This window comes from Amblyomma maculatum, chromosome 8 (assembly GCF_055883805.1).
Source record: "Amblyomma maculatum isolate TAMU_Amacu chromosome 8, ASM5588380v1, whole genome shotgun sequence".
Lineage (NCBI taxonomy): Eukaryota > Metazoa > Arthropoda > Arachnida > Ixodida > Ixodidae > Amblyomma > Amblyomma maculatum.
Window position 1 is genome coordinate 3,410,087 of NC_139351.1, and position 27,646 is coordinate 3,437,732.

Consider the following 27,646-nt stretch of genomic DNA (forward strand, 5'->3'; position numbering starts at 1 on the left):
TGCTTGATGTGATCAAGAAGGTACTTAATTTGTGCCACTGTGGATCTGGTTGTCATGATTGTTGCTTCGTACGTTTGTTTGGTTAGCCTTTGCTTCGACGTGCCTCCTTGGACCTGAATGTCTTCGATATAGCAAAGTCCAACTCTAACCAAGAGAGTCGCTCGCCATCTGACAAATAGAGCGGCTCCTCTTGGTGTCTCCATGGCTTCACTATGTTGGGCAAGGCATACCATTTTGATATCATTGTCATAAAAGTGATCGTGGCGGAGCTATCTTGAAGCACACATGCTTCAGGATGACACGGGTGGTTGTCCAGGAGAAAATGAAGAGCAGCTATAACAAGTGGGGAAAATATATCTATTGACCTGCGCACATTAATTTTTTCAAGGTTGTTTGTTTGGTTCAACATGAGCCCGCGTGAGTAACTTAACTTGTAATGTGGGCAGTTCGGGAGCACGGAGAGGATAGCTGAAGGAAGCAGGATCTTCAGTTTTATGTTCTTCCTGTAATCGTCATCTTTGAAGTGCAGTGAGTATACCAGTGACTTGTCACTCGCCTCCCACAGGCTCCCTTTTCCATCCTAGCCCTCCCGAGATATGTTTTTCAGCCATGCTGCTCGACGTTGTGAATCGCACGGGAACTCATGGTAACCGATCTTTTCTTGCTTTCGTGGTGCACAGCGGCACACAGCAGTTGCCTGGCATGGTGCTGCATACGCTTAGCACGCTGTTGACACAGGCGCCGATGACACGCATGCAGAACTATCAGAACCACGCGGTTATGCTGAGTAGTCAAAACGATAACATGCGCCAACACAGCCAGTGCGCTCCTTCCGCGTCGTCTGCTCGTTCGTGCCGGCGGCGCCTCGTCATGGAGTGGTGGCGCCCCCGCGGAGAATGACGGCGGAAACTGTAACTTCTCCCAATACGCGCTTCCCCAGCCATTGAGGCGCGACGCGACGGGCCGCACCGAGTGCGCCTCCATTGAGCGGCCGTGCCTTCACTTATGTAGATGTTCTTCCAGCCAGAGGATGAAGCACTTGATTCAAATAGCTGGACAATGCGTGCAGTGGAGAGCACTTAAAAGTCTACGATAGGACGTAGGGGCACATGTGGTTTTAGCAGGCCGTAAATGGGCGGCGTCGAGCCGTTGTGGCACAGGAATGTTCGTCCTTTTTATTTTGGCGAGCGTTTGTTTTTTTCACTACGATTCAGAAGGTTGCACACAATTCAAATAATAACAACACGGTGTGTATACCATATGTTCATAAAGTTTTGCACAACCACTAAAAGATTGCGAGCAAAGCCGGCATCTTTTTCTGCCAGGAATAAGTTAAGAACGTTGTGCAAGAGAGCTAACCAAGAAATTAGAAAAAAGGCATGTGAGAAGAAACACTGAAAGAAATCTGTCAACTGTTGTTGTGGTGTTGTATGTAAGATTACACTGTCATGCAGCCGATTTTACATCGGGGAAACTGGACAATGCATCAATGAGTGACTACGCAAAAGACGTAGAAAACAAGTCATGCTGAAATAACATTGTCATTGATTCCACCAATTGCAATGACTGTGAGGCGTTTTTAAACCAGACCACTATCATTGTTGAATAGAAATATCAGACCACATGCCTCATATCAGAAACTTTTCACAATACACGAATTTGGTGACACATGTCAGCCAGCAGTCGGTAGCTCTATTCCCACAAGAGCTTACCTATCTTAATCAGGGATGTTTTTGATAGCTGCCGTGTGTATCTCATGACCATGATTGTGCTGCTATAGTTTTTTTCATCTGTGCTTTGGCTCGTGGCTTGATATTGCTCTTTGTTGTGTAATAAACAATTTGGTTGTTAGAGCATATGTCTGTGTTGCCTTCCCACTCATCCTGTCTGTTAGTGCTGTTTCTTTGTTACGTTCGGCATGAACCAACCAGCCCGACAAGCCTTCTTCTCGGATATCACTTCCCGAGAGTGTGGAAGCCCAATTTTCACGAGGCAGCTTAGCTTCAGAATCAGTTCATTCTTGCTGTGCCTCAGCTAGCAAGAGTGCAATTTTCCCTCCTGGCTGCTTTCATGTGCTTGGTTCCATGTCTGCCTTTATGATCTGCAATGCAGGATATAGTCCACTGATCTGACAATGCAGTTGTCATAGTTGATGTTTAGGCGTGAGCTTGAAGCGGTGGTGCTGTCAGGCACTATACTGCAGCTGCTGAACAGTGTTTGTCACTCAACCATAGACAAAAACGTGCTCCGAGTCACCATATGAAGATGAGGTATGCAATTTCTTCAGTCCAGCTGTTGTGACATGTGGCCTTTTTGGTATTCTTGGAGCACTGTTACAGGCACAATGAGTTTTGAAATTATCTAGAACAGCTTCTCTACAATCTGGTGTGGTATGTAGTTCGTAGGCACCACATTGTGCTGCTTCCTGATGACTTTGGAATAAGCTGTGTCGGGACGTGCACTAAAATATTAGCCAGGGGGTGTGGTGGTGATGCCTGGTCTGATGTCGCAAATGCACCCCCATAGTGGCTCCTATTCGAAGTATCTAAACCCCTGCGCAAAGGTGGAGAGACCGCTCGAATAGCTTAGAATAATGTTTTTTCTGTAGGAAAAGATGTGCTTGACAAATAGGTCTAGCCAAGATGAAAAGTGCATTTATTCTAAACGAGATATACCCTATGTATATCTCAGAAGCATCCGCTCCCCCGTCAGGGAAAGCTACCACATATTTTTGTCAAAGCGCGTGGTCTCTCCGCTTTTACGCAGGTGTGTACATGCAGGTCTCATAAAATATGCCCCATGTCAAAGCCTTGCAACGATTTGTGTGACACTGAAGAGAGAAGGCAGCCTTTGCATGGGATGTCTACAAGTTGAGCCTGCTTTTTTTTCCCCCTATTGCCCCTGCCTCCCTCCCATGTTGCTGCAATCTTTGGCAAAGCTGGAGTCGCGGGGGTCGGACTACAACAGCCTTGTTCACCATCACAAGATCCACACCAAGAACCGGGAGCTGGTGGTCAACACACTCAGGCAAGTGTGCCGCAAACGGTGGATTCAGATAGCTTCTGAGCAGCCCTTTCTGGGAAGGGCCTGTTTTCAGACGTGAAAGAAGTCTGCAGCCACAAGGGGGAGATCTAGTAGTATGTACATTTTTATGTGACAATTCAGCAACCTCGGGCGAGCAAGTTGAGTCAGCTTCAGAGATAGCCAGCAGCAGGGTGCGTACAGGTTCTTGAAATCCTTGGAAAACCCTTGAATTTGAAAATCTAAGGTTCGAGGCCGTGGAAAATGCTTGATATTTTATTTATCCTTAAAGGACCTTCAAAAATCAAGCCCCATAATGAAAGTCATGATTTGCAGCAAGAAAATGTATCATAATCTGCCATGAATAAAAAATAATGTTATGTGGTCGGTCTATATGCTAACATTTTTTTTTCCCCCAAGTTCCTTACGTTTTAGCAAGGGCTATTGTCGGGCTAGTTGGTGAATGTCTCCTTGGTGGATGGTTCCTTACGTTTGATGGATGCATGTTGACGGCTGGCCATGTTGAAGCCATTACTTTTTCGGTCTTCTCCTTCTGGTAAACTTGGTATCAGCTCCCGCTGGGACCTAGTATATGTGGATTTGAGTTTGCAAAATCTTAGCGTTATCTCTCCGCACCTCCCACATTCTGGAGTGTATTGCGTAGGCTAAATCTTACTGTATATGTAGCGACTTGGGTATGAGTTTGTATGTAGCCGTCTGCGGGTAGTTCTTGATGTCTTGTGAGTGTTTTGTGGGAAAGAGGGTATTTACGGTGTCCTAACTTCCAAAACATGGTGAGCTTTACCACTCCACATGGGGCTGTCGGGCGTGCCCGATAGAGCCCAAAATAACAAACCCGTCAGTCGAGCAGTGGGAGGGGCTTCTGTCCAGCTCCGACCCACAAGATCAGCTAGCGCTGATTAAGCGGGCCTAAGAGGCAGCAAAAACCAATAGGATCCTGTACCTAGGAACACCACTTGCAGCTCAAGACCCCAACCCCATTTTGCAGAATAAAGTTTTATACTACTACTACTACTTAGCGTAGTTGTATATGCTCTTGAATGCACTGCAAAATAATGTCTGAAACAAACTCGTGAGTGGTACAAATCTGCACTGAGCGAAATGATAACCATGTGGCAAATGCTTTGATCCTGCAGCAGTGGACAAGTGTGCTGTAGAAAACTAGGCGAAAAATAAAGTGCAAATATGCTGCAGGCCAGATGAGTGCTTAGCAGGCCTCAAGAAGGTTAGCTGTGTAATGGTGGGGCACTGTACTTGCAGAGACCCATTCATGTTATCTACCATGAATCTGTACCAGCTTGCCCAACTTTCCCTGCTAATGTGGTCATCAGCCTTTTTTTATTGAGATTTAACAGGGCTGCGGGCAACTAAGATCACTGATTCTGCTGAGCCTTGGCCAGTCAGTTGTTGGGGGAGGATTCAGCACAAAGGTCTTGTAGGTGGAGTGTTTTCTTTTTTTGTTTACCGCAATAAAAACAGTTTACATTTTCATGCAGATGCTTATGTCTCACAAAATTGTGAAATATAGTTCCATGCTATGCCCTTGAATATCCCTGAATTTTTTCTCGTGGTTGGGGCATAATAATGTTTGTGATCAACTTGCACAAAGGGTCAAAACCAGCACAAAACTGGCTTTGCAGAGTCACTCATCAGATGCAAGCTTTTGTCATCATCTCTCTTGGTTGTGTTACTCCTTTTTCCACTACTTTTTATCTGGCCTGGGTGATTTGAAGGAGGGTCAGTGGTGAATGCACTGCACCTGCTCATGTAAAGAACTGCTTGATAAAAAAGTTGTACCTCAGGGTAATCGCAGCTAATGAACGAGTGGAAATGGGTACGCAAGAGGCGCCTGTGTTTAGTTGGGGACAGAGTTACTAGTAACAGGCTTTGCCAGAGTTGCACGAAGGTACTGTATAAGCAACCACATTGTGCAGCGAAGCCTGACGACGTCTTTGCAGGGGTCAAGCAGGGAGACTGGAACGGCAGTCGAGAAGTGATTGCTTTTGCTGTCCCAATCCAAATTAGCCACCGTTGCTACAGCTGAAGTACATAAATGCACCTAGTGAAAGACTTGGGAAGTCCCTGCACTCGTGTAGCATACAGAAAAAAGAAGACATATGTGTAAGTGAAGCCTCGCTGAGTTTACATAGGAAAGAATTTACTTTTATTGAGGAATCTTCTTGAGTAATGAAAAGAATGGAGTTTATTATTGGCCCTAAAGCTGTTAAGCTCAGACACCTCTTGTGTATTGTAGCCATGTTTGTTTATTGATCCTCCTGTCCCTCAAGTACATGTACTTCTCATTCTCATGTACTTCATTGCTTCGTAGACATTAATAAGAGACATGTTGGGCAGGTTAGTTTTTTTACATAGGGACTACACAAGTGATGTGGTTTGGATGGACATGTCTTACTGCACATGTGTGGTGGTTGTTTGCTAGTGTGTGACTATGTGGTGGACTTTGTGCAGCTTGGATGATGGTTGTGGTACTTTGGGACGATTGTGGTATTAGCTGCTGGGCAAAGAAGAGGTGTGTGGAGATGTACTTGAGTGTAGAATTGGTGACTGCCATGCTTGGACGACGTTTATGTTCTGCGGGGAAGAAAGTGCTACTATCTATTTGGCAAAGAAGAGGATGATGAGAAGATGTACTTGGGTGTAGAAGAGGAGGAGTGGTGAAGAGGAAGTGTGTGTTCAGATTCATATTACAGTTGGTAGTGTGCGCCTGTGTTGTGTTTCTTCGCATGTGATTGTGTTTGTTGCGCCACATTTGTGTTCTGACCTGATCACATTACATTCCTGACTCCTCATCTCCGTCATTAACGTCTGCGATGTCATCACTGCTTAAGCTGGTTCTTGCCAAAGAATTGACCGTCTTTTTGATCTCTCTTCTTGAAACTTGAAGTGGAATTATTTTAGAACAACAGAGTGAAACCGTTCTTTGCCAACTGCTAGATTCCAGTACACACATTGATGACATCATTAATAATGCTTTAAAGAGGGCTAGTTGGTTGTTCATAATAGCTATAGAAGTGTGCTAACTCGACACAAGAGAACAAATTAGAACACAAATTACATGACACAATGTACAAAGTGCAGTGTTTCCCTTTGTTCCTTGTGTCAAGTTAGCGCACTCCTATAGTTATGATGATATCATAGCCATTACCAGGAAAAAAAACAAAACTTGTACGAGTTTTGAAATGCTGAAGCAGCAACTGGAAAGGGCAACTTTGTGCACTAAAATAAATAGACCTAATACACACCTCTAAACTTTCAATTTGCACTGGGGGTGGGAAATAATGTTGAAATATTCATATATATTTGTGATGGCACAAGTTTTGTCAAAATGCACGAGTCTCAGTAGACTCTCACTGTCGCCCTTCAAAATAGGCCTGCATGAACCAAGGGAGGTTTCACAAATTACAAGTGGTTCAATGAAGTGAATCGGGATGGTTGCTACTGCTGAACTTTACTTTAGGAAACTGTAATGACATCAATGCAGTCTTTGTAGGCTTGCATCTCCAACATCAGATGCCACCTCCATTCACTTCGTATCTCGGAGTGTCTGTCTTCAGCCTGCCGCAGTGGTGCATTGGATTGACTGTTGTGCCCAAAGATGTGGGATTTAATCCTGGCCAGGGCAGCCACCTTTTGATGGAGGTGAAAAGAAGAGACCCCATGGGCTGTGCAATGTCAGTGCATGTTAAATAACCCAGGCGGCTGAAGCTTCTGAAGCCTTCCACTACGGCATCTCTCATAGCTCGAGTCGCTTTGGGACGTTTAACCTCATAAACCAGAATAAACCTCTTTCTGTCCAAGTCACAAGTTTGAATTGAGTGTGGAAAAAAAATAAAAATGTGCTATCTCTGAAGCCGACTTTCTAAGCAGCAGATGTCTTGGCTGCCAGGCAAAGAAAGAGCTGCACAGCTGATTTTCCTAAAGAAAAGAAATTTCATGGGCTTATCCTCTGTCTACTTGAGGTTTGTGGAGAAGCCTTGAATTGCTGTGGCTCGCTTGGCCTTTTTGTGTTGCATGTAGGGTCTTCGTTCATTTTCGTGACATCTGCAATCCTAGCGTTCTTGGTGTAAGCTATCCCATAGAGAACCATGCTGCTAAAAGGCTAGTACAATCGCATTCAGCTTCTTCAGGATAGCTCCCCTCCCCAGGTTGTCATTGTCCCCCCCCCCCACTACCATTGTATGTCATCCCATTGTCGCTGCTGTGTGAACAGCTATGCAGTTCGAAAGGCTGGGTGCAGCAAGGATGATATGTTTTTTTTTTCTTTTTCATTTATTTCTTTATCTAGAAATGCTGGCAGCTCAGTTTAGGACTTTATGAGTGTGGTGCTCAAGCGACTTAATGTGAGGATGGAAGGGAAAATAAAAAGGGCGATGATAGGCATAATAATAATCGCTTCTGAAAACATTCGTTGTGGGAGACAGAAATGCTTTTGCAGCCTGAAACTGCTTGTTCTGGTAGATTGTTCCACTTTTACCTTGCCGACAGAAAAAAAAAAACTTGAACCAGTCTTTCGAACACATTTTCTGTTTGATCGCTCCAAAACATTTCTATTCATGTATTTCCATTTTCCTGCAGTTATGCATGATATCATAAGAGATTTTTTTTACTTTTGCTTGCAGCTGCAAACAAATTCTACCAAACTAGTGTCAAAAAGTTGATTTAAAAAGAAAAGCCTTTTTTTTTTATCGAAAGCTACTCTACGCTACTGTTAAGTATTTTGCCAGTGCCTGAAACAGCGGGCCTCACCTTTCATGTGGGAGGGTAACATTAGAATCAGTTTGCCATGACATTTTAATTCATGTTACCCCTATGCCATGCAGGTACGTTCATACGGCTTGGTTATGGCAGCACTTTATATGTGGGCTGGTAGCCTACGCGTACCCTTAAAGGCAGAGCTTAAGTGTGAACCATAATTTTGTAGCGAAAATATGTCTCCGCTGAGGTCGAACCACTATCCCTCCGGTCCGCAGCCGAGCATACAAACGACCATTACACGCTGGACTCGTGAGAAACAGGTAATTCTCTTTGCTTAGCGTGAGGATAATAGTAGTGTCAAGAACTGACAGTGCTCTAATGATAATGAAAATGGTAGCGAAGATAATGACTCTGTACTTAATGGTAATGATAATGATGGTAGTAGCGATGATACTGACTGTGCATTTAGTTGATAATGAAGAGAGTAACAATAAGCCTAACAAAGCTTTCGCTTCTCTGGGTTTAGCAGGGTTAAACCACACCAATTTTTTTTGTTTTGCTCTTGATGTGAATGTGGTGTTTGTATCTTACAGGTATGCGATCAACAAAGATCTGGCACATATTATACTATGTGGCTACTACAAAGTCTCTTGAGGGTGGCGGCTAGAATGGTTTCATTTTTCCTCAGGGTTCGCTCAGGCCTTGGAGTAACCTTGATTAAAGAAAAAAACAAATTTCTCAAGCATCCTCGAAAGCCCTTCTTAAATTTTATGCACTCTTTGAATTTGTCGAATCGGTGTGGTTTGTGTCTTAAGGGCACATGGTGGGAACAATGGAAGAAGACGGGGCCTCACTAGTATCATGAGTGGCTTGTTTGGGCTCTCTAATGCACCATACATCCTTTAAAACATGCTTTCGGGTTTCCTTCTCCTTTTATTCCTTTTCATTGTGCGTTTTCTTGCTTCGTTATAGACTGCTCTCCTCTTATACAAGAAAACTATTGGGCATAAATTGGTGGAACCAGTGAAGAGCGCCTTGTCTCCTCGAGGATCTTTCGTGAGCCTTGCTTCCCCAGTTCTTTTTCCCTCTTGTTTCTAGTACCACTGGCTCTGAAATCCAGTGATGTCATTCTACCTTTGTTCTGAGGTGTGGATCAGAATGCTGCATCGAGGGGGAAGCTTCAGCCTGCCTCTTGTGAATCCAGTAAGAGCTCGTTAATTCGAACCTCGATTATTCAATTTTTCGGATAATTTGAACTGCACTAGTTGGTCCGGCCAAGCTCCATAGAGGTCTGTGTACAAAAACGCATGTTAATTCGAACATGAGTCGGTTCCGCTACGGATAATTCGAACTGCATGGCACCGTGTCTGGGCAGCATGCCACCCAGCACATGGCCAAAGGAACGTCCCTGCAATAAGGTGGCATAGTTAAGAGGCTGCGTGCGTCCAAAATGTAGACAAACATAAAACCAGGTAAAACAAGGCAAGAGTGTCTAAAGCCTAGTCCATAACCGACGCTGCAGCCGGTGGCGGCAGTAAATTAGGAGGTTGGCAGACGTGGTGGCAGCTGCTGTGTTCTGCGTGACCTCTGAGACTTGCATCTCCATGCTCGTTAATTTGACCCTCATTAATTCGGAAATACGGATAAGTATTTCTGTCAGCGCTACCCCAGCCGACGCCGAGGTATGGCTATGGCATTGGACGTGTGCTGCGGATCTCGCACCGGTTAGGTTAGGCCGCGTCCGGTTACGAATGCATGATACCATAAGTGATCGTCAAAATAGCGTTGCTCAAACCTTAACTACATGTTGCGCAGTTAACCGCAGACCTGTGACGTGCACGCGATGGCAAGTATAACGAAACGCAAAGGGCCTCATCCAACACTACCTTAATAGGCCGGCTATGTTTCAGATTTGCTTTTATGAGCTTCGTGTCCACGCCAGCCCGCGGCAGCGGCTCTCATTGGCCACGCACCAGCCAGCTAACCGATCGCACTTGCGCGGCATTTCGGATAGTGGTTTTTTTTTCACGCTTCCGTCGTGGTTCTTGCTCCCAAAATGTGCGCTTGTCAAGTGGCATTCTGAGCGTCTGAGCGTCGTGCATTGAAACCTCACATGCAACGCAGACTCCTTGTGAAAGAGCACTCCCACTATCGCATTGCACCGTGAAGGATGAGTGCCGATGAGCAGTTAAGAATAAAGCTTTAGTCAAGGCTGCTGGTACTCTGTCAATTTCGCCTCCCCTCCCCACCATTATGAAGGGGAAAAACAAAAAACCAGGAGGGAGCACCGCGATGAATGGATGAAGCCTAGTCATGAAAAATGTAATGGAAGGCATTCTGAGAAATGAGCCGTCACGTGACACGGTAAACGGTAGGTGGTAGCTGGTTCCGGTTGAGGTTTTGCATGCTCCACTCTGCAGAAATGCCTTCGCTATGCGATGCCTGCGCTAGAAACCTGAGGCTCACGCTGCGCGATGGATAGAACTTTGTACTTTCGGATGGGCCGATGCCGTAGGGGCTGTTGCTGCCACACAGTGCACCTGTGTATTTCGCGCCATGTGGCTGGGTCCCCTGGGCCATATGAAATGCTTGTAGGTTCAGCGCACAAGGGCTAAGCACAAGAACAAGAAGAACGAAGTGCTGATCATCGCTTCGGCCTGTTGTCCTTCGTGTTTTTGTGCTTCGTCTCAGTGCTTTGTCTTTTGTGTGATGAGTCCCGCAAGCATGGAATCAAACCAACTAGTCTGACAAGTACTGCCGTATGAAATGCTGCATGCCGTGAGGCTAGAACTACGCAGATATACCAGCGGGGATGTCGCTCCAGTGGTGAGTATCCTGTTATTCGCACTCGAGGAATGAAATGTTTGCTTGTCAGGGCATGTGCATGTATTGTTCGAGATGAAAATCGTTTATTTCATTTGAGAAATGCAGACCTCAAATACCTGTTATGCTGCAGCCAGTTCCCCTGGCATGCAACATTATGTCAAATCCGTAGTCTTCCTGACGAACCCGTGGATGAAAAGGCTGCCTGCAGTTCTCACTAGTTTGCTTATAATCATGGAGTACAATCCAGCATTTGTAAACAAAGTAACTTATGTGTTCCGACAAGACACACAACTTTCGGTAGTCCACTCCGGTAGGCTTTCTGCTGGGGCATCCAAAGTCACTAAACAATACTGTGTACCTTGCTGCTTTTGAGTCTGGCAACAATTGGCCAACTTCCCAAGAATCATTGCGCACAAGAGAAGGGAGTGACTTCAGAGGAGGTTGGCTTGCGGAGGCTGCGCGCACTCCCTCCTAGCTTTCTCTTCCTCCATGCCACTCAACTGCTAGATAAACGCTACCTAGAGAAAATTCTTAGCCAGTCTAGATGGCGTTGGCTAGATACATGCACTGTGATGTCATTGCTGCGCAGTATCTTGGCACTGCCAAGAAATGAGCTGTGGGCTGCAATGGTGACAGCGCGAAACAGAGGGACGCGCTTACGACTGACGCTTTTTTGTTTTTCGAATTGTCAGCGGCAAAAGGGGGGGGGGGGGGGGGGGATTGAGTTCATTATGCATCTGGGTTCATTGTGCGAGTGAATATGGTAATTTTACTGTAATGCAAATGATTCTTGTTAGGTTTTTTTTTTAGGGATTTCAATAATTCGAAGGTCGAATAATTCAAACTTTTTTTCCAGTCTCGTGAATTTTGCATTAAGGAGCTTTTATATGGGTTGTGGTTGGGAGCAGAAATGAGAGGTGTATGTTGCACCAAAAGGCTGTTGATGCGACGACAGTGGGTGCACTGTTGCTGAAATGTCACCAGGGAAGCCTGAAGTATATCTTCTGTCATATTCACGATGTCACTCCTCTCACTGCGCATCCAGCGGAATGATCAGGCGAACGTCTGCTCTCGTCAAGGGTAGAAAAAGGACTTCGCTTTGCTCTGTATACATGATACATGCATTAAAGAGGGGCTACCAGTGCGACATGCACAAGTAGACAGGCTGATTGAAGTTTTATGCATGCTTGGCAAAGAATAGTCTGAAGGGCCTGTACATGACCAGGAGGAGGCAGCAAAAAGTCAGCAGGCATGTCGAAATGGCGGCACTGGATCTGGAGCTTGAGAACGTGTCCTAGAAAGAAAGAAAGAAAAGGAATTGTAAAGAATGCTCTCATTTTTTTGGCAGTCAGCCTGTAGTCTCTTCAATGATGCTGAGACAAAGGGTGACGTAACCCTCCTTGTTTAGATTCATAGTGCCTTCCGAAAGACTGGGAGAAGGGAAGCAGAAGGAAGCAGTAAGAAAGAGTTAAAGGATTTTTAATTTGGGGTACCCATGAAAAACTTGTTGCCTCTCGTTGTACTTTAATCCTGTCCTTGAATTTCAGGCTGAAGATTGTGTGCAAAACCTGCTCAAGTACAATGAAATAAGTTTGTATGGTGGAAATGGCCTGATCTGCCTCGTGTCTGGTGACCAGATCAGTGAGGTCTGTGTACCTGCTATGGTTGGATGCAGAAAGAGAACAAAATGGCCACTCAAAGCTGCTCCTCAGCCACTAGCATTGTCCTGCTGTCACGACGTCCTGTGCCACCTGCAATGTCGGGCTGACAGGTGCAAGGACGACCATGCCACCCACCACAGAAACGCAGTGATTAGGGAGCCAGGGGACTAAGGTTCTGTCCTGACTTTATTTTGACACAAGATGCCCGTGTACCCTGAATTATCAGTTCCCATTAAAGAGCCCTAGTTGGTTGAAAATGTCCGGTGCCCTCCAAAGATGCCCGTGTACCCTGAATTATCAGCTCCCATTAAAGAGCCCTAGTTGGTTGAAAATGTCCGGTGCCCTCCATTACAACGCCCCTCATAGTCGCCCTTGTTTTGTTTTATTCTGCATCGCTGTTGTCCTGAGGAATGCATGGCCTTGGAAGGGGAATTCCCTTCAGTATGTTGCCAACGTGAGTTGGTGGGCTTTGAAATGCAGGGAGAATGAAATCGAGACACGCCTGGTGGATCGCTTCGACTACACGGATAGCAACATTGACTGGGCGGACGTCATCTTCACGACAGGCGGCGACGGGACATTCCTCATGGCAGCAAGCAAGATCTACACACGGGACAAGCCGATAATAGGAATCAATAGTGACCCTTCTAGGTGAGCTTGGTCTCCTGGTATTACCTGCGTTGTACTAAGCTGGCCGCATCGCTGGTTCTCATTGTACTACATGTCGCTGTCTTTCCTTCATCTGGAGTGCAAGATTAACCTTCAGGTGGTCTCTGCCAACATAAGATGGCTGAAGTGTGGTAGGAAACTATGCCAGAGTGGTTAAGATGAAGATAGATATAACATATACCATGACTACCTGTTTTCTTACTAAGGAAATAACTCTGTCAGCAAAATGCCGATGTCTCAAGGTATTTAAGAACAAAATGTTGTCCTGAGGCAAAAATAGACATTATTCCTCTAAGCTTAGGGAACTGTTTCTGTTGTATATTTCCACAATTACTTGATGAATCCATTATCCACAGCAATAACTTATGCTGTTCAGCTCAGGAAATGGAAATGACTGCATGCTCGGGTCCAGAGAGATTGGGTCTATTCGCCGCAAGATCGACCTAGAGGTGGCGCCACCATCACTCCGGCAGTGTGGATTGGCAGCTTGCGGCGCCCGCAGAAACGCACGCTGCGTAGGTCTGCTTCCGAGTTTACTGCGGGTTTGTTGCCGATGAAAACGTGTCTTATGCAGTATTTCTGCAATATTGCATAAAAAGATCCAAGGATTTCACCAATGCAGCAGAAGAAGCGCGGATTTTAGGAAAACAAAGCACGCAACCACCAGACTTCCAGATTTACTTTGCACGTTTCTTGCACTGTACCGCGCTCACGCGCCTAATGCTTGGGCCTGCAGCAGAAGAAGCGCGGATTTTAGGAAAAAGCACGCAACCACCAGACTTCCAGATTTACTTTGCACGTTTCTTCCACTGTACCGCGCTCACGCGCCTAATGCTTGGGCCTGCCTAATGACAGCTTTGTTTTTCTTATCGACTTTTAAGCAGTTTGCGCGTGTCTCATGCGAGTGAGACCGGCGAATTTAGTGTCAAGCCGACGCAGATAGAACGTTCGTGCTCTGACCTGCAGTACTTTAGAATGAATCGAGAAAGCCTGGTTTATTATATTGTGCTTGAGTCGAGGACTAAGCAGGTAAATGTAGCACTGGCAGCGCACTGCATGGCCAGTTGCTTTAGACAGAGTGCACATCAACTCTTGCCCAGACAACCACGCACAAGTATTCCCCAAAAATGAGATCATGCCGACAATATACAGGAAACCTCGGCACACAGGAAAGCTGATTGTTCACGTGTACAGTGCCAAGTGGATTGAATTTGCCAAGATGCTTTTTGCGGCCACTGTCATAGAATGTGATAGCGTATTACTTCCATGCGCCACTAACTGTAAATGATTTCCTGAAACCGAGGAAAGTATAAGGGATTTGTGATGTGTGTGATGTGAATATAACGGTAAATTAGTAGTGTGATTATTTTGTTTTGCAATGCCAATAAATTTTACCGTGTGAGAGAACTTTAACACACTTGACAGAATTTACAATAATCAGTGATTAATTTTCATTAACGTTAAAGTGCAAGCTACGAATTACTTGCTGCGAAGACATCGTTATAAACTGCGCATGGGCACTGTCATGTTCTGGGAAGCAATTTTACAGGCTGAAAATTTCTTTATCACTAATTATTTAGCAGTGACTAAATCTTATGCGAAGTAAAATATTAGGGTTACTTCCAAAACAGCTGCCGGATATAAAACTATTCCGAAAGAAATGGAGGTAATCTTATCATGCGGCTGTAAAGATGTATTTATTCCCGAACTAAACACTGATATTTAAGCCCGCATGAAGCTGTTTTACTCCCCTTGTCAGAAACGACGAGTTTGCTCGGAAGACAAGACTTAGACGAAAAGGAACTATAATGATTATAATAGGCTACCAGTAAAGTACATTCAATTCAGTCGTCCAGTCGTGTCCGACTCTTCGTGACCCTATGGACCATGTCACGCCACGCTTTCCGGTCTCTCACTATCTTCCTAACATCACATAACTTCATCTGCAGTGCCTCGAGGATGCCATCTAACCATCGCGTTCGCTGCCTACCCCTTCTCCGGTGACCGTCAACCTTTCCCAACATCAAATCTTTCTCCAGCGACTCCTCTCTTCTCATCAGATGACCAAAGTAGCTTAACTTTAACTTTAGAATTTGACCCTCCAGTGAACAGTCAGGGTTTATGGTCGACACTATCGACTGATTTCATCTTCTGGCAGTCCAAGGAACTCTCAAGTGTCTTCGCCAGCAGCACAATTGAAACGCGCCAATTCTTCGGCGGTCAGCCTTTTTCACAGTCCAACTCTCGCATCCATACATCACAACTGGAAAGACCACAGCACGAGTTATACGGATCTTGGTTGGCAGACTAATGTCTCTGCTCTTTACTAGGCGGTCAAGGCTAGCCATGGCTCTCTTTCCCAGAAGCAGGCGTCTCCTAATTTCATGGCTGCAGTCTCCTTCCGGGGTAATCTTGGAGCCCAAGAAGAGAAAATCTGTCACAGTACATTAACCTAATCTGTTAAAATACATTAACCGAAGTGTATTATGTAATATTTAGGATAACAATTAGGTGCAGGGAATATGTGTCTCAAACATTCGAGCATTTCTGTAAAGTAAAATTTGCTCACTAAAACTTTTACGGATGCACAAAAGCCTTCAAGAACAACAACAACAAAAAAGAAAAGAAATGAATATTGGCCCGGTTTGAACGCATGAAAGCTGCATTGGCTATGACGGATGTTTGCAGAGGCTGGTTTTGGTGTCGTTTTTTTTTTTTTCATTATTAACACCACATTTACCACGTGGGATTGTTTATTGTGCAGTCAAATCCCACAGCAGAGGAGCGCCTTTCGAAACGGTTGTGATTGAATCCCCCGTTCTCGAAACTAGCAGTCGAGCGCCCTTACCATTGAGACACCGCGACAGAGGTTTAAAAGCAAAAAAAAAAAAAAAAGAAAGAAAGAAAAAAAGAAAAGAAAGAGTACTCACACAACTCTATCGTGAATACAGAAGGCATAGTAGGCCTAGAGTGGTCTGTTCAAACTGCATTCTGCTATATGAAGCAGTCTGCGATGGCGTATGTTTCATTAGCTGCGGTATTCCAAACAGAAACGGGAATATGCGATTTCTGAGCGTTTGCATTAACTTTTATTTACGGCAGCGACCTGTTTTGCTTTGATACGGTAGTAACGAGAGTACCACTTCGTTTGAGACATTGCATGTCAAAGGATCTCAAGCGTCGAAGACTGCGATGAATGATGCCCTTATCCAAGCATGACATGCTCGATACGGACAAGTATTTTTTTTTTTTTTTTTAATGAAGCGTGGGGTTATAGACTATTCATATTTATTTTGCAAGAGGCATATAGGTAAGCAAAAGCTCACAGTAACTGCGAAATAAACAAAAACACTCCTGTACATGCCGCACGCGCGCGTAAATTACTGCGGGCTGGCACGCGACGCGAAAACGCATCCACACTAAATAGGATTCGCCGCTGAGCCACAAGGTGGCGACTCTGCTCGATCTTGAGGCCAATAGAACGAGTCTTTCGTGAAAGGTGTCAAGAATGCCCATTGGATATGAAGAACTAGAACGCCAAAACTGATGTGGGAGCCAGCTACTCCTGGCAGGTCTTCCTTTTGTCTACCATTTTACAATGGTGCCACATAAGCACAAGCATGCAATCCTTCTAAAAAAAAGTCATTTCTAGCAGCTAATACCATCACAGAGGGAAAAATATCTGTGCATCACTTTGGGCATCTCATGAGCACTTGTACAAAGCTACCTGTTGTTACTGCAGTTCTCCATCTTTTTGCCTGAAATAAAGCCAGAGCATTCCAGGCTTCTTCAGCTTGCTGAGCAAGTTTTGAGCAACTGTATAAGCATTCCACCGAGAACTTTTCACTGTGTGTTTCAGTGACCGCATTTGTGCCCACCCTAGGTGGTTTTTATTATAAAATGTCATTTTGTTGCATGTCTTTGTTTCTAAGTGAAGGAAATGCTTAAAAAAAAACTCTTGCAAGCCTCAAGATCTTTTCAATGCAACACACGTATGGATTTTTTTCTGACCTAGTGTTTTGACATACAGTAGCCTTATCCATTTGTGTATTCAAGGAACAAAACACTGCACTTTGAATCCGCAATTTTTTTTGGCGAAATGGAAAGCCTCCTCTCTCGAGCACTTGATCTCGGAGCGGTTTTGTTAGAAGCGGTGTAGAAAATCATTACAGAAATTTTATCGGCTGGTGCATGGGCCCTATCTTATGAAGATCTGCAGTGACGATTGTGTGGTGACAAAAGTGTTGTACCGAAAACTAAAATAAATCTCACCCACCACAATTAAACTGTTCTTTTAGCGCAGAACAGTGTCCATTTTTGTTGCCACACCAAAGCTTGCTACAACACAAGGACATATGCACGAAATAGTTTCAGTGGACCCTGGTCACCGATTCATCCAAGGAATTCAAAACCATCTTGTGCAAACGCTGTAAGAGCCAATGTGGAAGGTTTTTTATCGACTGGCACACTGGAAAGAGCACAAAACATAAGACGAATACTCTTTGTAGAATAGAGAGCACTTATTAATGCAGGCACATGGGTTACCACAGTGATAGTAATTACATGTTTTTGCCACACTTCACTTTTTTTGTGCAATTTTTAGGGCCAATTGTAAGGAAAGATCTTCTTGTTTCCACCATGATCTTATTACTTATTTTGCTCGGTGTTCTCTGCCTTTAAGGAATGCCACAGGATTCTTTTCTGGCTGCAGGTCTGTGGGTTACCTGTGCCTTCCTGGCCACTACACAGAGAACTTTCCCCTGGCCCTCAAGCGGCTACTCACGGGCAAATTCCAGTAAGCACATCTGCAGTGCTGTTTTTGTGTTGAGAATGGCATTGCTGCCCCTCTAGGCACTGTAGAAAGCATCACCTCACCTGTCGCGTGACAGTGTTAAAAGCTTCGTTCTGTAGGAAATGCAGTGTCAGTGTTGTGAGCAAAAAAATCTCCAGCATGGCAGGCGACATGGCTGGGTTGTGCATTGTCATGAGACAACATGGCGTGTGGCCAATTTGGCAGGAGTTGGCATCAGACCATTCAGATGGACAGCTGTGGTGAAAGTGGATGTAATGTGAGTGATGGGGCTTTGTTTCACCATCATTGTCACCCTTCTGGACTGTCAGTACCCCCGATCATGTCTGCAAGGCACATGGGAGGGAGCCAGAGAAGTAAAGGGCTTTCTCCACGTTGGTGTCGCCAAGAACCTCCTTCACGTGATCCGATTTGAAACTCAGTGTATGCTGCACAATGTCCCTTTCCACCTCAAGTGTGGGCATGTGTGTCTTTGTTCACAAGCATGCAGAGGCTTTCAGGTGTGTTTTATTGAAATTTATGACAATATCATGACATGACAATCATAGTGTGGCACTGCATCCGGCACTCGTTTTGGACGAGAGAGCTGCAGTTGGTCATACTTGCTGCACATTGTGCAGATGGTTGCGCCACCTACAACTAGATTTTCTCGACGGTACGTTTGTAACCTCTCATGATAAGCTCCACAAAACCCCGGCCCTCAGTCACCAGCAGCTGCGGAACAACTGACCACGGCGGCGGTCAGACCTGTGACGCAGCAGGGGGTGCTAGAAAGCCTGGCTCCGCTGGACAGGCCGCCATTGGAAACTGACCCTGGCAACGTTTAATGCTAGAACCCTAGCTAGTGAAGCTAGTTTAGCAGTGCTCTTACAGGAACTAGAAGGTATGAAATGGGATGTCATAGGGCTTAGTGAGGTTATGAGGCTGAATGAGGCATATACTGCACTGAAGGATGGGCATGTACTGTGTTATCGAGGTTTACCGGAGAGGCGAGAACTAGGAGTAGGTTTCCTTGTCAATAAGTATATAGCGGGTAATATAGATGAATTCTATAGTATTAATGAGAGGGTGACAGGCATCGTAATTAGGCTTAATAAGCGGTATAAACTGAAGGTTGTACAGGCCTATGCACCTACATGTATTTATGATGACCAGGCAGTTGAAAGCTTCTACGAAGACGTAGAATCGGCAATGCGAAAAGTAAAGACGCAGTATACTGTACTAATGGTCGACTTCAATGCCAAGGTAGAGAAAAAGCAGGCAGGAGACAAGGCAGTAGGTGACTATGGCATTGGTTCTAGGAATAGCAGGGGGGGAGTTACTAGTTGAGTTTGCAGAGTGCAATAACTTACGAATCATGAATACCTTCTTCAGCAAACGGAAGAACCGGAAATGGACATGGAAAAGTCCGAACGAGGAGACTAAAAATGAAATCGACTTCATAATGTGTTCAACCCCCGCCATTATGCAAGATGTAATCGGGAAAGTGCGATGCAGTGACCTCAGGATGGTGAGGTCCCGAATTAGCCTAAATCTGAAGAAGCAACGCAACATATTAGTAAGAAAGAAACCCATCAACGAATTAGCGGTGAGGGGGAGGGCAGAAGAGTTCAGGATCTGGCTACAGAATAGGTATTCAGCTCTAACTAAGGATGGCGACATTACCCTAGAAGCAAGGAACAATAATTTCAGAGATATCATTACTGAGTGCGCGGTAGAAGTAGGCGGTAGGATAGTTAGAAAGGGTACAGGTAAGCTGTCTAAGGAGACGAAAGATTTGATTAAGAAACGCCAGAGTATGAAAGCTTCCAATCCAACAGACCAGATCAAATTGGCCAAGATATCAAAGCTAATCAATAAGCGCAAGGTGGCCGATATAAAGAAGTATAACATGGAGAAAATTGAGCATGCTGTAAAAAGGGGGTAGCCTTAAAGCGGTAAAGAAGAAATTGGGCATAGGCAAAAACCAGATGTATGCGATAAGGGGCAAGGCGGGCAACGTCATCGCAAATATGGACAAGATAGTCAAAGTAGCCGAGGAGTTCTGTACAGATCTCTACAGTAGCCAAAGTAGTCAGGACCGTAACGAGATTAGCGGTAGGGAAAAACAGTCAGACGTTCCACCAGTGACGAAGGACAAGGTCAAGAAAGCATTAGAAACTATGAAAAGGGGGAAATCAGCTGGAGAGGATCAGATAACTACAGATTTGCTGAAGGAATGGGGGGGGGATATCGTGCTAGAAAAACTGGCCACCCTGTATACGCAGTGCCTGGTGTCATCGACGGTACCGGAACCATGGAAGAATGCTAACATTATCCTCATTCACAAGAAAGGGGACTCTAAGGACCTTAAAAATTACAGACCAATCAGCTTACTGTCTGTTACGTATAAGGTATTTACTAAGGTAATCGCTAATAGAATCAGGACAACCTTAGACTGCATTGAAGCAAAGAATCAAGCAGGGTTTCGGAAACAGTACTCTACTATTGATCATATCCATACCATCAATCAGGTGATAGAAAAATGCTCGGAATATAACCAGCCCTTATACATAGCATTCATTGATTACGAAAAAGCATTTGACTCAGTTGAAACCTCGGCGGTGATGCAGGCATTGCGAAATCAGGGGGTAGACGAGCCGTACTTGAAAGTGCTGGAAGATACATATAGTGGCTGCACAGCAACCATAGTTCTGCATAAAGTAACAAAATTCCCATAAAGAAAGGCGTTAGGCAAGGAGACACAATCTCCCCAGTACTATTCACAGCTTGTTTAGAGGAAGTATTCAGAGTTTTGGAATGGGAGCAGTTAGGGATAGGGGTAGATGGAGAATACCTCAATAATCTGCGATTTACTGATGACATTGCCTTGCTAAGCAACTCGGGTGATGAACTGCAAATAATGATTGACGACCTAGACAGGAAAAGTAGAAAGGTAGGCTTGAAAATAAATATGCAGAAGACTAAGGTAATGTTCAACAGCCTCGGGAAGGAACAGCAGTTTACATTAGGTAGAGAAGTACTGGAAGTAGTAGGCGATTATGTCTACTTAGGACAGGTAGTAACCGCAGATCCGGACCATGAAAAGGAAATAAGAAGAATAAGATTGGGATTTGGCAAGCACTCGCAGATTTTGACTAGCAGCTTACCGGTATCGCTTAAGAGGAAAGTATACAACAGTTGCATCTTGCCTGTACTCACCTATGGGGCTGAAACGTTCAGTGCAGTTCAGTCATCTGCTCGAGCGAGTACACCGTGTTAGAGCTGTGTCCACCTGGCCGATTCGATGCAGCCAGACCTTCCTCTGTGCCACATATCAATTTGCGGACGGTATTCTTAACAACCGCTTGCCATCATGGTTACGTGTGCTGCACCTGAAAGTACAGCAACTCGCGGCATTTCAAACAAAGGACATTTCAAAAATCAGCACGAAAGAGGCGCAAGCCGTAGAAAAACACACGACGATATGCGGCATGCGTGATGTTTGGCACCGTTGGAAAGGGGGCAGTAACACAAGCAAGAAAAAAAGTGCTTGAAGACACGTGACTGTGCTCAGCCAATGGGAGGGTCGAACGCCAAAGGTAAGTACCGGAGAGGAGGCAGCAGCAGTCTACACATGTTGGCGCTACTTTTAGTTTATTGAGGGGCTATAGTCTTGATGCCGCCCATCCCGCCCTAGTAACTTGCGAGCGCCCAGCCATCCCGTGTGATGCGACATGGGAGGTTTGCATACTGTGCACGTGGGAATGTGTTGCCCCAATCAGTCGCGAGGGGTTGCCAGGAGCACTTTATAAAAATTATGTGTAAATTGTACGCGTTCAGATTTGGCTCGATAGATTTCTTGCATTAGAATATTACCACAAGTAGCATTTTAGAGTTCCCAGCAGAGGTCTATCTTGAAGCCGGAGTGATGCTAACCATTTAGTTGCAATGATACTGTTCACGCATTCATGTCAAATTAGAAATAAAGTTACAGCCAATTCGCATGGTTAATCAAATGTGAAGTAGCTGCATTGCGCTGCTTATTCTTGCTATATTTTTCATGCATTTTACACTTCTTGTGCCATTTAGCTGCCATATCAGAATCTGTACACTCATGTTCCCGCTGTCTTCGTAACTGCTGTACTTCAGCACGTTGAACCTGCGCCGCAGTGGCAGACGGCCCGGCTTCATCCATTGCGACGCGAAGCACCATATCCTAGCTTTCCTTGCACCATCTTCTGTGGTTCTTATTACAAATGAATGAAAAGAGTTTATTGCATCCCTCTTTGGAATGCACTGCTCTGCACCTGAAATGTCTGGGGTGGGATCACAGGAGGAGAGAAAGATTTGAGGAGAATGTAGAGCATGAGCAAAACAGATGCTCTAGAGTTTTGGCATCAGCACATTCCGAGCAATGAAAGAAGGTCTCCAGGACAAAGAAAGGTAATCCAAGAGCAGGGGAATGCGTTTGAAGGCGAGCGCCAGTTAAGGCGCAGAGGTAAGCGCAAGCCTCTTAACGATTTGGCGAGCAGCTTGGAGCCGAGGTCCAGGGAGCACCGCGCATACAGTTAAACCTGATTATAACGAAATTGTAAAATGTCCGCAATTTTTCGTTACATCCAGGTTTTCATTATATCCAGTTTTTGCGTGAGGACCCAAATAACAATGCAATGCAGAGCGATGACCATATAAGAATTCATTATAAAGGAAACCACCCTAAGGTGTATACAGTAAATCGGAATTATTCGAACTTATAGAAGCGGCGAAATGTTTCGCGATCGCGCTGCAGTGGCTTTGCAGCGCAGATGCGTCTGCATTCGCCGTGGGATGCGTCTACGAGGGAGTGGGGTAGGGGTTTTGGGAGGAGGAATCAGTCTGGGGAAGAGCGTGCGCGTTCGCGCCGTTCAAGTGAGGAGGTGCGTGTGTCTTTACGCCTGTTTCCTCTCGCCCACCACCGTTGCCCTAGGAAACCGTGCTCCGCTGTTTCCGCTACCGACGTGCGGGAGCCCGTGAGCAACCGCGTGGCAGCGATGGACGCACACTGCTCGTTCGTTTTTTTTTTTCTTCTTTTTCTCTTTTTTTCTTTCTTTTTTTTTTTTTTTTGTTCTGGTATTTTTCTCTGGTGTTAAGCATGAACTACCGTAGTGCCATGTTTTGAAAGCGAAAATAGCGAAATCGTATCATAGTCAAAGTTAAAGGGAGAATTGCAGCATGGGCAGGAAGATGATTGCCACTTGTTCTTCTGGTAACAGGCTCAAATTGTTTACTCTGTGGAAGAAGGCCTGAAGAACTTTTCTTGTCAAATGTTGCATTGTGTGCATCCTGAAATCTTCTCTGCCCACATCGTGTTTTTGGAACAACAGTGCATCGATCATTGCGCGTAATGAAATTCCAACTCGGATGGTTTGCTACATGGTATGTTGAAGATCCATCAATAAATGACAGGTGGATGTGGCGTCAGCGGCTGCGGGTGACACTCAAAGGGGAGCATGCCTTCGATGCACCCGTGGAGCTGCATGACCAGCAGCTGCAGTACCCGGAGTACCGCTTCCTGGACTGCTGGCAGGAGCAGCACCGCAAGTCCACCACGGAGGATGGAACAGCACCTCCCCACTCCTCAGTCGCTGATGATGCTGTGCATGTGCTACCTGTTCGGTCGCTCAACGAAGTCTTCGTCGGCGAGTCCCTCTCCTCCCGGTGAGGGCATTTCTGGTGCTTGCCGAAAAAGTAACCCACTACATTACTCTTTACACTAAAGAAAAATAAACGCGTTACCATCTTGTTACTATTACCAAAAAAAAGTACCGCACATTGCTTTGCTGTTACTCCATGGCCATAAATTTTAAACAATGCATCTTCACTGCAAGCCATAATAACAATTTATAACGCTCATATTTCATATAAAAGTTCTCACCCAAACATTGATCTAACCCAAAATCCTGGTTTAACTTGCACACTTTGCACAAATTTACAAGAGTTTAACAATATTACAGTGGCCTAATTTTGCCTGTAGAGTTACATTCGATGGCATCTAACTCTGTGGCACGTGGTGAAATGCGAATTTATATGTGATGTTGTTCAAGATCAGTCTCGCTCGCTGAGAAATTCAATAGCCTTGCACATAGCCGCCATTGAAGTGGTTTGGGAAGAGGAAATAGGTGAAGGCAAGTGTGGGAATGCATTTATTCGGTCTTTTTATTTAGTATGGTGAGTCAGCAAGAGCAGCTCTTTTCTGCCGTACATACGAGCTGCAACAAGGGTCGTCAAGAGCACATTTCGTTTATTTGCATATTTGCAGCATATCACTAGGTGCTCTGCACATTTTTTTTTTTTTGAAAAAGGGTGATGGGGTTTTAGAATAAAAAGTAAGTAACAATATGACATGTCATGCTACCAAACAATGTAAACGTATGTTACCTGTTAAAGGTATAAAACAGTAACGAGTATGTTAATACGTTACCGAAAAAAAGCAATGCGTTACGCCGTTGCTTGTAACGTGCTACTGCCAATACTGCTTGTTGCTAGCTGTCCATGTAGGTCCAAAAAACTGCACTGAAGGCACCAGAATGGGAAAGGGCATTGCTTTGCCAGTCTCAGTTGCACCAGTTTCTTGAAACTGGTGCATTTAGTGAGTTTGTTATATCAAGGTCAGCTGCCGCAACATGTTCGTTACAGTTTTAAAATGCACGCACTTCAGTGGTGGTGACATTGCGGACTTGAAAAACTTATAACATCGAGGAATTCGCTACATGGAGGTTCATTATACAGAGGTTGTGTTTAACTGTACTGGGAAAAATTGCCTTCGAATGTTGAATATCTGATCAGTGAACAGAAAGAAATAAATTAAAATGAACAAGCATTCTTCGTCTGGTTAATTCAGAAACCATATGGTACAGCAAAAACTTATTTTGGATCTCACGGGAGTGAAAAAAATGTCAGAGTTATTCGAATGTCGAATTATCGAATGAGCAACAAAAGCTGCATATAAATTTTTTTATAGCATACCTTTACTTGAAGATATCAGTAATGCCCGTTTACTTTTTTGGTGAAAGCTGGGCAGTGAGGACCAGTTTGCGGACATGGGACATGGCGATGGCGATGGGGCTGCACACTTTGGAACGGGCGATCACAGCATCACAGTCCAAGCTGAATCTGGTACAAAAAAAAAATAGAGAGAAAGAAATAAAGACACAAATGGTTTAAGGGCTGTCTGCACACTCCACTCTCATCCGTCGCTACCGGAATCACGCTGCTCGTTCATGCCTCCCTTGCAGCTCTGGCCGCTGTGCCCACCAACACTCCAGGCGTCTCTTTGTAACCTCCACCGCTAGGTAGCCTACATGTTTCGCCGCGGCGAAACATCTAGGCTCCCTATCCACCGCTGCTGCCGTAACCGTTCCGACGGAGAAGCCCAGTACCTCTGGCAGCGACGCCGTGCTCGAAATTCGGATGATGTCTTTACATCAAAGGACCACATGCTCTAAGGATTCGTCCTCCACTCCGCAGATGTCGCATGCTGTCTGGCAATCAGTGAACTTCGCTCTCCACTTTCGCGTTCTCAGGGCACCGCAGCGAGCTTCAGCCAGCAGGCTGCTTCCCAGAGAGTTCTCATACCACGGCTCCTGGCGGATCTCCAACTTCTGAGAACTGTAGAAGGCCAGGGATGACTTTATACAGACCGCAGCTATCCATTCGGCTGTTTCAGCTGCTTTCACTTCCTCCTCTATTTTCTTCGCCCGACACCCGGCCGGTCTCTGGGTCCCCTTCGCATTTGCCAGGCACACCGCTGGCAACTTGTACCGTCGCTGCAGCTTCGCTGTGCGCCTAGTCCATTGTGTAGATATCCCTGTATAGACCAGATGTGTCCACATCTGATGAGCCAGACGACCGGCCGGAAGGCGCATTATCCTGTCCTCAAAGGTTGTTTTGGCCACCGCCTCTCTCGCCACGAATGAAGACCATCCAACTTCTTGCACCCCCTCCACCGCTGTGTGTTGTTGCACCCCCAAAGCCAATCGGCCCACTGTCCTCTGTTGGCGCTCAAGGAATTCTCTGGTGCCCGTCGAAAGGCATAGTACCGCATTGGCATATGTAAGGGCTGGTACTGCCACCATCTTCCAAAGCGCTCTTGTCACTTCGTACCGATTAAACGACCAACGTGACTGGTGCTCTAGCATACCCCTGTAGCGAGCAGTTTTCACCCTTAGCTCTCATTTGTGTTGTCCCAGGTAGTCTGCTCCCGCGGACAATCCGACTCCGAGGTACTTTGCGGATTCCACTCTAGCGACCGGTCTCCCTTGAATCTGCGACGTGGATCCGCTGTGGTGGTCTCCCTCGCCCCAGGCCATCACCACCCATTTCGTGTCACTGAAGCTGAGACGACGTTCCGCCATTCCTGATGCACATATGTCCAGGAGCTCCTGTAGTTCTGCGGGTGACCCTGCGAGCACTGCGAAGTCATCCGCATACACCAGGGCGGGTATACGTCGCACAACCCTTCTCCCTTCTTCGAAGTGCTCCAGATGAAAACCAAGCCCCGAGGCCTCTAGCTGTACTGTGACCCCTGCGACATATATCATAAAGAGCAGTGGTGACAACGGGCATCCCTGACGCAGTCCCTTCGGAATATCCATGAAGCTTGTCACCTGATCTGCCCACTCTACTCGCGCCTTGACCCCGTCGTATAGTGCTCGAAGGAGGCCAACACTGCGTTCCTCCAAGCCATATTCTCGTCGAAGTCTCCATAGCCGTTCCCGGTCAACATTGTCGTAGGCCTTGGCTATATCCAGGTACGCAACATAGAGAGGGCAGTCTGCCTGCAGAGCAGCCTCAATGCATTGCGTAAGGACAAATAAGTTGTCCTCAATTCGTCTCCCTGATTGAAATTCATTCTGCAGCTCCCCAAGGATTCCCCATCTCTCCGCCCACCCCTGAAGGCGAGCCTTCGCTACCTGCGCCACCACTCTGTATAGGACCGGCGTCACTGCAATGGGTCTGTAGTTGTCCAGGCGTTCCTTATCCCTCGCTTCCTTAAAGAGGGGCTTGATCCTGGTCCTTCTCCAGTCATCTGGGATCTCGGCGTCCCCCAGCACTTTTGTCACGCATTCTCTAAGTCGTGACTGTCCCTTCGGGATGCCGTCGCATCCAGTTGCTGTTCCAGAATCAACTCTCTTAGTTGCCTGTTCCCATTCCTTCTCAGTGGGTAGCGCCCGCAGATTCGCTGCCTGCTTTTCCAGCCGGTGCCACTCGGGCTCACCCTCCTCTTCAGCCGCATTTTCCGTACCTCCTGGTGATCCCTGTGTCGCACGCCACCACCGCTCGAGAATTGGGATGCAAGCTGGCCCCGTTACCGCCTCACCTTCTGAGCCATCCTTCAATGCTATGGGCCTAGAGTTCTGCTGCCCTGCCTTCACCCATCGCCAGAAGCGCTGTGGTGCCTGTTGCCCCGCCGTTCTCAGTTCTTCCATCAATCGCCTATTAAAAGAGTGAAGCCGGGATTGCCCCAAGGCTGCTGCTTCCTGCTTTCGGGCTCTATATTCATTCCATGCACTGGCCGTGGCCACCTCGTCATGCTCTCAGGCCGCACGCCAGTGTACCCTGCTAGCTTCCTGGCATCGCCTAATTGCAGCAGCCACCTCCGTACACCACCATGCTTTGCCCTTACGCTGGCATCCCATACGGCTTTCCCGTGCTCTAAGTTGCCCTCCTATTGCATCCATCAACACCTCATAGGATTTGATGTGGTCTACTCGCTCCTCTAGCCAGCTTGCAATCTCCTGCAGTTCAGCCTCGCTTAGTCGCCTTTGAAGTGGTGCCTGGGGTTGCCGTCGCCTTCGATGTTCATGTCCAAACACCAGCCGGATCCCGTTATGGTCACTCCCAAGGTTCCCCTTACTGTCTTCATCTATCACCATCTTCTCAAGCGCCTTGTACAACTCCT

General features: G+C 46.0%; 1 protein-coding gene across 3 annotated transcripts in view; it reads left to right on the forward strand.

Moving 5' to 3' along the window:
- Positions 1–27,646, forward strand: part of Nadk2 (NAD kinase 2, mitochondrial) — a 118,074-nt gene that overhangs the window by 16,418 nt on the left and 74,010 nt on the right. For 2 of the 3 annotated variants that reach the window (XM_084576046.1, XM_084576044.1), the window contains exons 2-5: positions 2,939–3,031; positions 12,730–12,896; positions 17,626–17,709; positions 23,152–23,403. In XM_084576046.1, the coding sequence (XP_084432172.1) occupies positions 2,939–3,031; positions 12,730–12,896; positions 17,626–17,709; positions 23,152–23,403 (596 nt within the window). The remainder of the gene's footprint in view (positions 1–2,938; positions 3,032–12,729; positions 12,897–17,625; positions 17,710–23,151; positions 23,404–27,646) is intronic. The other variant, XM_084576045.1, reaches the window with a different exon arrangement.